Here is a 12,967-nt window from a genome sequence, read left to right on the forward strand (position 1 = left end):
GTTTGTTGTATCAATTTCCATGACATTTCTAACATTTCTGTCCGTGCGTCATCTCCGTTGATTGATTGTGTGATACGGTAGTTTGTCTTTTGTGCACGAATATTGTCAAACAAATAACATAGGGTTCTCGCCCGTCCTTCTGGAATTGATTGTTTTCAAAGCTACGGCTACTACAGGATATAAATGAGGTTGGGATTTATAAAGCAAAGCTATTTCACAACAAAAACAAAAGCTATTTGCGTACCGGAACAAACACATATTGATGTTGAAAAAGTTGCTTAGCTGTCGTTTGTACATGTAAGTACAATACTTTTTTGGCTTTCGTAAAAAAACAGTTCGTTCATGAATTGCTCGCTAGTTTATAGCTGAAATATCATGTATCAACAGTAGCAAAACATATGCATGATGGAAGTAAATTATTTGAAGGGTTAGCACGAATCAGCACAGTTGAGTATGTATTTCTACTGTATTTACGTCAATACAAAGTGCAACCACAACCACATTACCAAAATGCTGACATATGTAATGCAAGAAATTCTCAGTAAAACTGTAAAAATACTAGTATACACTGTAACTGTATCCCCGCAAGTAAATGTTTCTGAAATATTTTGTTTCACTGTTATAAAGACACACACACACACATGTGTATATATATATATATATATATATATATATATATATATATATATATATATATATATATATATATATGTAATTTTGTAAATAATTACCAAGTATTGTTAGAAATAATAATAATTGAGGCTGATTTGGCATTATATAAACCCTAATATTATTGAAACAGTATACAAACAGACAACTTTTTCTTTCTAAACAACTAATTATTGGGAAAAGGTGACAACCAATTCAAAATGGAGCAATCATTCACGCTTGAATTTTTCTTTTCTTAAATAACTGATCAGAAGAGGCAGTGTAAACCTGTAAGAAAAGTATCGAATATATTACTTGGTTATCTGAAGCAAATTAGATGAAACTTGGTTTTAAGCAATTACATTATGGCCTAATAGGAGTAGCAGTCGCATTGGGTACTCCCAATGCGCAAATCACAGACAGATAAATTGAGGCAAGAATGCAGAAAAAAGTTATTAGCCAGCGGTGTTGATATTTTGATTGGTTTAACCAAATACATGCAATTACCAAAATCATCCTTGCTTTTGCAATTTATAGTGAAATAAGATCATACGACATCGACTTGTGAAGAACGATGAAGTTAACAGAGAAAAGACACGAAAACGATTTCCTGGACATTTGCCGCAAAAAGAATTCCCCCCCCCCCCCAAAAAAAAAAATGGCAAAGCAGAGGCGACAACATAACACATACGGATTGTGGTAAACGAGGTGAGGGGCCTTGTAGTGCGCAGGTTATATTGAGGTGCTCGTAACAGGTATATTTACGATAGCATCATGAAAACATGGGTTAAGTTAGATCACAATCACATATCTGGGGCTCGGAACAAACAGTAATTATGTTTATAAGGCTTGAGCTTTATTTATTTTTTGCATACTATGCACCACAGGTATTTTGTGTCCTGGCAACTTTTTTGTTATTCTACAATATCCAAAATTGGCTGTGACGCAAGAACAACGTTTTTGTTACTTGCCAAAAATCGCAATTATATTGGTCTGCTGGTTTGTGCGTTTGGCATTGGTGAGTTTGCGGTCAACATTTTTTCGTCCTGGGGATAGAGGCCACGATTTTAGATATTTTTGTTTCAACATTTTTGTAGATTGATAATAGTCTCAAGATGAACTGATGTGATTTTCATGAAAATCAGATTACAATTTGCAAAATTTTATAGAGTATTTTAGAATTTCGATCTCTCATTCAAGATAGACGTGTGCGAAGAGAGAGTGCATGAAGTGTTAGACACAATAAAATTGATTGCACCTGTCATTTTTATGTAATTTAAGACAATCAATGAATACTATTGTAAACTGTTTACAGTACTTTGATATCAGAGTGATCCATAAGCAACTTCCACGGGCAACACATTCATCATGCAACAAATGTAACACAACAGTTTTGGTACGTTTTCCGGAGATCAACTACTATCGACACGTTTATTTCTCTGGCTGAGACAGCATGGACAAACCAGCTATCAGAATACAAACTAGTCTCATATATACTATACATGAGATGAAGCACATAAGAAAATACCAAAGAGATATTGAATCCAATTAAGACACGTTTAATACAGACCTTTAACACAATTAAACTGAGACTGATTTGAAACGAAACCGTGAAAGAAGTAACACAATCCTTTTACAACTGAGAGCATCCTTTAAAACTTGATTACAGTTTTTTTTCTGATGAATAGAATACATTTACAGATTCATTTTTATTTAATCATTGGTAGTTTGGAATATTGCACATACTGTGCTGCTGGACCAAAGGAATGCGTGTAATGAGTCGCATTTTCACATTACACAATAGAAAAATAATTTTAATGGACTTGATATGTATCTTCTAATATCACAAGGGTCTCAAGTATAGCCTGTTACAAAAGCGAAGAAGAGAGTTTTCAGCAATTTTGTACCAGATTTAGAGCGACCCGCGTGGTACGAGAGAGCAGCCCGGCCATAGGAGCCTGGGCACGCATAATTTAGTAGACCACAAACATGCAAAAAACAGCACCATGCCAATTTTGCGAAAAACTGGGCCCCATAGATGCTTATATAGTTTGCAAGTCCTTGCTCTAGCAATTTCATTTATTTATTCATTTAATCATTTATTTGCAGTATTTATTTATTTATCCATCTAGCGGTGCTATTTCAAACACTCAATGCTTTATTGACAGATTTTACAACACAAGGGAATTCACGTAAATCTTCATCCAAACTTGCCACTTGTCACTGCAGAAACATTTACGATCTTTTAAATGACGACATGCAGTAATTACGATGTTGTAGAATCATGACGAGTTCTTTGTTTGGCTGGGACTTCCTTTTCCCCGCTTATTCTTTCTGCCAAAGCTGATACACTGATAAAATGTCATGAAACTGAATTACATTGGTTTAATTTGACATAGTGGCTTATCACTGAAAGACAATGGGATCAAGATATCACTCTTATCTTACACCTTTCAAGTAATCTCGTTATCAAAGGAAAAAGAATGAAAGACGTACACCGTGGTTTAAAAAAGGTAAAGGACATGCTCAAACTGGGCAGTTAATTCAGATATATTAAATGGGGTTTCATTGGGCTACATCACATCCTTGAAAAGAGAAGAAAAAAAACTAAAATCTGTGATGATCTTTCACCGAGTAATTTTCATTCTAATAACGTAATAAGAAGAAATTGACAAACTGACAAAAATTGAGATAACTGCATATATATACCCGTTCCTGGGTTACTACTAGATTCCTCCTGACATGTACCGGTATAATAAAAATGGAATGACAGGCTATTTTAATTATAAAAAGGCAGAAGGGAAATACTCGACTTCAAAAAGCTACGTGGTACTGACACAATTGAGCATTTACATAAAAAAAAACGTTCCTTTTGGTATCGATACAACTTATGAATCTTGAACAAGATGACTGCTGTCACTTTCTTGTCCCATTTGTCCTATTCCTACATGCGGATCAAGATGTGCCGAGCTTCTGAGTCAAACATTGCACCCACCGCTAAAGGTAAAAGGGGAATAAAACGTGTGGCGATACACAGAAATGAGTGGTAAGTAAAAGCCACACAGAGAGACCATACATCATTCACTTTAGTAGTCTGGCACCTTGCAAGATTCCCTAGTAAATCTAGTATGCTTCAGTCATAGTGTAGATTTAAGTGTAGGAAAAGGCGTCAATTGAGGGGAAAAGCTGAAAGTATGACCCGTGTTTTCAGTTGGTGTGTGTGTGTGTGTGGGGGGGGGGGGGGGGGGGGGGGGGGGGCGGGGGGGGGCTGCGTTTAAAGAGCGCAAAAAAAAAAAACGAAATCGATTTACATTTAGGCTGGTAGTCGAGCGTAAAAATTGGTTTTGTGTTAGTGTCAGTTCCCAAGTGGCAGTATAATCGGCTTTTAGTGCTTATGCAATCAGCATAATATTGGGGAAATAAGTGAAATGTACGATATGCAGCCGGCAGGTAGGTAGGTGGGCCACGCTGTTGGTGCTCACGTACTAAATAGGGCTAAAAGGAAGGTTGTGGCAAAATATTACCCTATAATTTAACAAATAAAAATCTCCAATGTGACAATTTTTTTGTTTGTTTTTTTCTAAGTCGCATTTATGTACATATACACAAACAGGCTATACCGGTATAGTCGGTAAGATAAGGATTGAGGATTGGTATAATTTTATCGGTATTGTGCGAGTCCAAATGTGACGTCGTTCTACAACGAGTGGAATTTGAGATTAAGATTCTATCGGGATTATCAAAGATAACCATCCAAAGTTACCCTTGGCCCCATGATGCCAGTCACAGGTGTAAGACCAGAACAGAGCCTCTCGGTGCCACAATACAACCCCGAGACTGAACTTGAACATAAGACAACATCGTAGCAAGCGTGTTTACTTATAATGTTGTTACTGCGTGACGGCATATCGTCCATTTCACTTCAGTCAGTTGAGTCGTCTGCACCTTTCATCAAAATCGTCGTTTAACGTTAAGGAAACACCCAGTAGCCCGTCGTTTTATCTTTTTAATTCTCTCTTAAACACTCGACTTTGATCACAATGATTGACTGATGGCTGGCATTTAATGTAGGAACACAAAAAAAGGAAATAGCTTCCTACTTGCGACTAAAACCAGAAAAGACCTTACTGGATAATTGACAGTCATTTAAAACGAATATACCTTCTCTTGTTTTGAAATGACACATTTTACTGGCGCAATCCCGACTGTAAGATAACTTATCAGTATACTCTTCCCTTTTGAACAGTTGTTAATTAAATTACAAAGCAATATGCTATTTTAAAGAGAATGACGGATATAATTTGACTAAGACACTTCCATAAATTGCCAACACAGCAATAACAATATATTGCAGTTTGCCTCTCTCCTTCCTCCAGCCTGTAACTAGAAGTTAAGTCATTTTTCATTAAATGCGTTACCTGCCGTTTGTGGTTCTGTCGATTTTCATACAAAGTGATTGTATACAAACGACATAATCGGACGCTATACCTAAAAACTTAAACGACGATTCAGTTTCGATACTACTTCCTAGGCTTGAAACAATCGATTCTAAATGTCAATCAGCATTAAGCAGGAACAGACTTACAAATCTTGGGTAATTTCTTTCAAAGGCGAATTCACCGCCGACTTCTTCCTGTTCATCAGAAAGCCATTACACAAGGATTGCCAATGACGTGAATCAATCTCAAAAGGGTTTGCTTTAGCTAGTTAGTATTTCGCTCCAAATCGCGGGAAATTGCCAGGCCTACGCATCATTTGGGGCTGCGTTACACCAGCGTCTCAATTGAATGAGGACAATGGGTGCCAGTTGGCATCCTTGATACCATTTTGAAGATACAGTGATCACGGAGACACATTGCAAGCATGATTATACGAAACAAATATACAATAAAATCGTTAGTTATCGGTGCTACCCAGCAGCTGTCGGTGTAAGTTGTATAAAATATCCATCAAAGCGACCAAACTTAACTTTCTCAAACTAATTCATAGGACTTTCTTCGAAGTTAGCGGTCCCTAGATTGAAAATTTTGTATGAAGAGCTTAGCGACGCTGACAAGATGTTACCCCTCCATCCCTCAGTAATAACGCCTCAGTGACCACTAGTTGTGTGATCTTGTCAATTAGTAGATGCATAATGATCATCAACACCCAGAATTAGAAATCGTTATTCAGAATAAAATTTTATTCCAAGATTATCAGCACCATTACTCCGTTTAAGTATAAGGAAAATACAAAGTTACGGCAATGACCGTAGCGGTGTGTTAGTGAAGCAATGCACTGCTGTAGTAATTTTGTTTTTCAACTTATAAAATGAAAATACAAAAACATATAATCAAATACAAAGTGTTTTCCCCACTCCATTCATAATTCCAAAGCAGAAATACGTCCTTTGACTTTAAATTACATGACAATTGTCACGTTAAGAATGGACCACCATTTAAATAATGGCCCAAGATATATTTAATGACATACATGTCTCAGTGGGTCAATGCATGTTAAAACCATGACTTTCCTAAAACTGACTTAATCTAAACCAAGTTTCAACCACATACTGAGTTTTAACCAGGTGAGGTCTAGTATAGGTTAAGCCCATGCTCTTGATGTAACATCTGTCTTTAATGCTTTTTCTCCATCTCAGGTATTCTGTGACTTCCATGCATCAACCTTGCAGAGTGCTCTCTAGTTCCCCAGATTCTTTTAGTTCCTATTAAAAGACAAAGATTAAATCAAAATAAATACTGTAACAGTCACATTACGTCTTTAGGCCAATTATGAAAAAGTGCTTTGTGTGTAATTAAAAGAACAGCTTGTGGAATTTTTATAGTCTTATATCTTCCTATTTTCTTCTCCAGGTCTGTGCTTGATCCTAAGTAAATGCAAGTAACTGTTCATAGGCCTTACGCAACAAATTGGTCCCTTTTAACACACAAAATTCAAACTGTGCAACATTTCTGTTAAAAATAGAAATATACAAAAACAGAATCATACTCATTGTAGCATATGCTACCAAGCGAGTAAGAATAATCCACAATTATAATTATACTACTATATAATATATATTGCTCTGCAGCATAATGAATTTTCATTTCATCTACAACTTAACAATGTACATTGAACTTTATTTATAATTCACCATTAAAAGCTACCAAATAAAAAAACTCAACATTAACCATTGTTTTGTTTTTATTCCAAACAAGTCTACAATATAATGAATGAGGTCTTTTTCTATATCACTAACATCTGATGACTATGAAGAGGTATGGAACGGCTACTAAATATCTTTTAGCTGAAAAGGTTTTACCTTTACAATATCCAAACCCCCAATAAGTTCTCCATTGACATAAAGTTGTGGGTAAGTTGGCCATTCTGAGTACTTCTTCAGTCCTTGTCTTACTGCTTCATCCTCCAAGATGTCAAATGTACTGTATTTTACCCTGTACATAAAACAAAAGATTAACATATCTCATTCAATTTTAAAATATTCTCCAAATTCTGAAAATAATTAAAAATTCATAAATAAGCCAGTTAATATTCACTGGTCCAAGTTTAAACGAAGTTAATTACTTATGGTAAAATGAAAAAAATCTTATAAAGACCAAGTCAATTCATGTCCACGTTATTTATGCATTATAAGTGCAGTTGATCCTGAACAGATACAACTGTGTATAATAAATGAAGAAAAAGCACTGCTTTTTCTTAAACAGCAGATTTACAAACTACTGGCTCATAGAGGAGGCCCCTCTGTAAGTTTGTATAATACCTGGCTCATTCCCAAAGTTCATTGACATAAACAACTCTCATTTATTTACACATAAAACTTTTACCAGGCATGTCAAGTATTAGAGGAACACAGGTTTCTTCCACAATCAAAGACACTAATTGGAGGTTTTTTTAAGAGATTAAAACATATTACTCTTTTTTATCTAAATATCTCTCAGCTGAAAAGGGACACAGTATGAACCTGAAGTTCTAGCTTAAACTATCTGAAGTGTCTTTCAAACTCCAAAGTAAATATTTACACAGCTAAGGTCAAACTTTTTTTTTTTTTGCTTTATTTGTCTGGTATTTGTCCGAATTTTATAAAATTCAATCTAAGAGTAATCAGTTTCATTTCAGACACACAATGAAGCTGGAGAATGTAACTTTCAGTCTACCAATGTATCAAACAAAGTACTTTTTTAATATTTCCTTTTTGGACAATAAGCAACGTTAACAGGAATTCAGTGGAAAAATTACCACAGGCATACATCATAATATTAACGTTAACTTATGATGGAACTTTTAAAAATGCACACATTAAATGTAAGATACTGGTTTGGACAAACTCTGGCTTATATTCTTTGAGAATATAAATCCCAGTGACTTAAAATTGTAATTTCAGATGATTGAAATGTTTCATCTGACACAATAAAGCAAATCTTTCAATTAATCTGATGACCACGATTCCAGATCAGTCACTGACTGCAGCATTTTATGCACAAGTTAAGCTGAAATTAAATGTAGCTTTCAATAAAAGTTCCTTACACTTGTAAACTAAAATTATTTGTAAAATAAGAACAGTTTTTATAAGTTTTTTTAAAGAGACGCCAATATGAGACTGCAGACTTCAATCCAATACTTACCCTGCATCCTGCAGTACAGCAATCATCTGCTTGCTGAAACCACATCTTGGCTGCTCCCTGTTCCCTTTCATGAACAGCATTATTTTGTCTTTATTTATTAATTTTTTTAACCTGGAAGGGGCATGAGGTAGCCATTACAGAAAAAGCAAGACCTTGTGTTTTTTTTTTTCATAGTGAAAGGAACCAGTCCATTATTTTATCTAACGCTTTGTTTCCTTTATATAACACATAGTAGGCGCTATGTAAGTATTTTTTAGCAAATCTTGAAATCAAATCACTAATTTTATTTCTCTAACAGTTTTCTTAGAGCACAGTTAACTGAGCCCTATCATACAACAGCTGAAAAATAAAGCATGTCCACCGACTCTCAGACAGCAATAACTTGATTGTCAGCATTAAGTTACAATTTTTTCTTTGGGTCAGCTGCAGTGGCACAAATAAAATCAACATAACTGTTGGCATAATTTGTAAATGTTTAAAACAATTGTAACCAATCTAACCTGTCTTCCAATTTCTCCGCCTTAGGAAGCTGACTCTCTAATTCCCCCGTCTCAACCAATTCTTTGACAATATCAAGGCCTCCTAACAGTTCTCCATTGGCATATAGCTGAGGATATGTTGGCCAGTCAGAAAAAGTTTTCAGTTCTAAATATATGGAAATATTTCAATATTAAATTTGAGAACAAATGAGTTAGACATTTATATCAATTCATCTTTGTTCGATCGTTTACTATCGGTAGCTATTCCATTCCACTGGAGCTGCTGACCTAAAAAGAGTGTTCTTACACACACTGATACCTTTTGGCTAGGTGCTGGCTGATAAAAAAAAAACCATAACACCAAACGGTGAAAATTTCAACAACCCATACTTTGGTATGGCAGTTTATGTAAGTATGCAACATAAAATTTCATGCACCTTGGTTTATTATCTTTATCTATTTGATTATAAACCCAAACATGCATGAATACTTTATAATCTGTATGAGACTAGAATACACATATATATGTACCTTGCCTTACTGTTTGATCAGACAAAATGTCAAAGGTACTGTACTGCACTCCATGTTGATTTAAAATGTCCACTATCTGTCTGCTGAAGCCTATAATATAAACAGCAACCATAAGACAGCATGTGCATTAAAAATAACCCTGTAAAAAGTGTCTGTTGAAAAATTGATTGGTAAATTGAAATTCTAGCAATAGCTTAGTCTGAGCAAAACTTGAAATGTATCCAGCCAATCACCTGATATTCCACACATAAGACAAAAGTTAACTTGAAGTAAATGACAATCAATAGTTATCATGAGTCATAAGACAAAATTATAATATACAGTTCAAGTAGCAGATCATTAGCAACAGAACCCACCACATCTTGGCTCTTGTGGATTGCCCTTCATAAACAACATCACTGGAGCCGCATTGATCAACTTCCGTAGCCGAACTGTTATGTCCTACAATGAGAGTTCACTAATCATCAATAAAATGTCTATCAATGTTATCATATGCAAGCCCTTCATCTCTTCATAAAAAAGAATGTGAGCAACCATAATTATAACACCAAAGCCTTTAAAAGAGTGAAACAAAAATGTTAAAGTCATGCTAATGAGCAACCATCAAACAAGAATACTACATTCATAATAATTCAGAGTTACCAAAATTTTGATTAAAACCACCTTCTCATGAAATAAAATTATGATCACCCTGTCCTTCTACCACATAAGCCCAGATACAAAACTGACTACATATGTGGCAGCTGTTACCTCTTCTGGAGCAGGTAATGCTGTAGCTGCGACTGAAGCATGGTGCTCTACTTTTTTGGTCAATTCTGGAGCATTGGCACCATTGAGTCGGTCTACTTCTTTCTTGCCCTACACAATAAGAGTTTACATAATAACCACCCACTAATTTTAAAAGCATTTCTTATTGAGTATACATAAGATTTAATAAACACATGCATAATTAACTGAAATGTTCAGCAGTATATCTGACTATCACTAAGCTATTTTGTATGTTGCTATTTATGTAAACCTTAAAAATACCACTGTTTAAAGAACATATAAAAAAGTTTAATTAACTTTGAATAAAACAAATTGGCACATAGCGACTCTGGTAAGAAAAAGGACAAGTGGTGAAGAGATGAAATACTTAAAAAATGCTAAAACATAAACATACTCTTAAAAAAACAAATACTGGAACAGCTGATATTCCAAACTTCTCAGACACTTCTGGTGCTGATTCTGCCTCCAACTGGAATAATAATTTTCAATATAATTTCTAAAATTAATTTGAAAAAAAAAATTAAATAAAAACTTTGTATAATGTAGATTGAAATGCAAGTTTCATTTATTAAGATAGATTAACAGGGTTTCTATTAGCTTTTCATACAGTCAAAAATTGAAACCATGAAGTCATTTCTAAGCCATAGACATTAGTGTAATTGCACTTACTTCAATTACATTTCATTTACAAGTTCTATTTACCTTTACAAATCTGACATTTATAAACCTGGTATCCTTTGTTAATTCATCCAGGACATCATTCATCTGTTTGCACTGTGGGGCCCAGTCAGCACTAAAGTGGACCACAACCAGACTGCTGAAATGACATAAACACATTGTTTACCGACTTCAACTACATGTACATATGCATTATTGAATAGATCTTACATTAGTACAGTGCAATGCAATTATCCTGTTTGAGTTTTTACAACCATAAACGTGTTTTATTTCACTGTAATGGAAACTATGTTTTCATTAATCATGACAAAATGCAATACAAAATGCAAATCAAAATGCAAATGAATGCTAAATGCACAACTTCATCCATGTTTATTATTTAGCTTTTGGGTAAGTACATAAGATGTCATTAAATTGCAAATTTTAGAAGATTAACTGGCAAGGTTATATTCAGGAATTGACAGACTTGCAACTAAATTTCTTCCGCAAGTATCAACCTTTCTTTACGTGAGGACGGCGATAATTTCTCTACCAGTATGTCCTTGCACTGTTACTCCACCACATCATTATTCCCCCTAACAACATTATTACATTACTTGGCATCCTTCCCCTCCCTCCCCTCCCCTAATAAGAAATCTTATAACTTTCAAGTCCTGATATTAACAATTAACTTTTAATTCATGTTTTACGTATTGCATTTTAAGGAGTATTTGCATTTGTGAAGAGTAACACTGTAGGGGAGTAGTGGTGTGGGGGAGTACTACATGTAGTAAATGGGGCCGTGGCAATAGTCCGAAGGTTCAGTAGTCTGAAGGTTCATTGGTCCAAATGTTAACTAAAAAACCTTCAGCCCAACGAACCCTTGATTGAAAACCAGTGAAACGGTTACAATTTCAGACCAATGAACCTTTATACTCAAGGAAAAAATATATGCGTTCACCTCTATTATTTGTAATTTTCTTTACATAACGAATTGCCCTTTTTTATCAAAATATGGCCCGATTCTCAAAACACAATACTAAGAAGCTGCTACATAAATTTTCATGTTGGTAAAAACTGTTGTACAGCGGAAGTTTATGCTTGCTCAGCAGTTATGTAGTACAAATATGCGTGACACTGACGGGGGGGGGCGCTGGGCAGGTCGCTCTTTTCATTGACGTCAATCTGGATTTTCTACCATAAAAAAACACTTACAGATAATCATAACAACCTGAAAGATAAGGCAAGCACGTAGCCAAACATTGAGCATCAGACACTTACTTTCCAGTCGTATCAATGAATTTTTCGAAATCTTCTGAAGACGTGATGTCAACACTGGAGGCTGCCATATTGGGTGGAAAATAAAAGAAGGATTTGTCTAAAGTAAGGAACGAGCTGTAATTTTTTTTAACAACTCGCGAAAAAAAAAGAATCCAAAAAGCATTTATATAATTGGTCCACGTGAATAAACTCTGAATGCCAATACATGATGAGAACTTTTATTCTTTCAAAAGGAACCCAGATGGCTTAAAAAATGTATGTGCATTGCAAATGTAATTTTGCACTTGGTTAATGGATAAAATGAAGATAATTATTGTCTACATCACTCATTCCTTGTCTACATCAGAAACAGCAACATACACTTAAAATGTGCAAGGGTATGGTTGTGTTTGGGGGTAGTAGGTACTGCACATAGGTTCAGCCTTCTGGTACATTTGATTATTGTTATGTATACAGAGACTCAGAGAATACTGTACCTGTAGCATTTGCTAACTGCTGTCATTAGGTTTGTTGCATCCACAGCTGGATTGCAAAAAGTCAAAATTTCTTTGATTACATATCCAATAAATCTATTTATTTTTCCCAATTCAGACCTTAAAACAATAAAACCCCTCAAGCTAATTTAAAAATGGTACAAAGCATTACATTGTAGATCCAAGTGCTGGGAAAGATCAAGCAATGATTCTTGAGTAGAAAATACTTTTTCAGGAAAAATCCTAGGGAAGTACGCTGTTTTCAATCCCTTGCATGTGTGTTCTAATTGCATATGTGGAATATTAATTTGATTTTTTTGACATTTTTAAACATTACATCAACATGAAAAATAAATAAAAGCATTTATTCTCCCAAGGTGGAATATACACTGTATAAATATAAAATCATTTATAGTGTAAGTTCTTCAATTTTTTTTATGTAAATTAAATTGTATGTGTGGTCACTTTTTAGGTTTCTCTTCACATACTGCTGTATTATCTTTAAACA

At 34.8% G+C, this 12,967-nt stretch overlaps 1 protein-coding gene across 2 annotated transcripts; it reads right to left on the reverse strand.

Annotated features, from left to right (window-relative positions):
• Nucleotides 1-5,809: 5,809 nt before the first annotated feature.
• LOC106155425 (glutaredoxin-3) lies at nucleotides 5,810-12,149 on the reverse strand. 2 transcript variants are annotated; one of them, XM_013530281.2, is made up of 10 exons: nucleotides 11,987-12,149; nucleotides 10,751-10,865; nucleotides 10,443-10,517; nucleotides 10,031-10,138; nucleotides 9,637-9,721; nucleotides 9,281-9,370; nucleotides 8,771-8,915; nucleotides 8,271-8,381; nucleotides 6,950-7,082; nucleotides 5,810-6,352 (listed from the first exon to the last, which is right to left on the reverse strand). In XM_013530281.2, exons 1-10 carry the CDS (start codon nucleotides 12,052-12,054, stop codon nucleotides 6,308-6,310), a joined length of 975 nt encoding a protein of 324 aa, XP_013385735.2. In that variant the 5' UTR covers nucleotides 12,055-12,149; the 3' UTR covers nucleotides 5,810-6,307. The 2 variants fall into 2 exon arrangements, with proteins under 2 accessions (XP_013385735.2, XP_013385736.2); XM_013530282.2 differs by having other exon boundaries at nucleotides 10,751-10,862; nucleotides 11,987-12,069.
• Nucleotides 12,150-12,967: the final 818 nt, after the last annotated feature.

This window comes from Lingula anatina, chromosome 1 (assembly GCF_051362555.1).
Source record: "Lingula anatina isolate TDL-2025a chromosome 1, LinAna3.0, whole genome shotgun sequence".
Classification (NCBI taxonomy): domain Eukaryota; kingdom Metazoa; phylum Brachiopoda; class Lingulata; order Lingulida; family Lingulidae; genus Lingula; species Lingula anatina.

Excerpts from the sequence above, each read along its gene's own strand:
- LOC106155425 (XM_013530281.2), bottom strand. The coding sequence starts at position 12,054 with ATGGCAGCCTCCAGTGTTGACATCACGTCTTCAGAAGATTTCGAAAAA. Across the intron at positions 10,866-11,986 it reads TTCATTGATACGACTGGAAA|CAGTCTGGTTGTGGTCCACT; the intron begins GTAAGTGTCTGA and ends ATGTCATTTCAG. Across the intron at positions 8,382-8,770 it reads GCGGAGAAATTGGAAGACAG|GTTAAAAAAATTAATAAATA; the intron begins GTTAGATTGGTT and ends TGCCCCTTCCAG.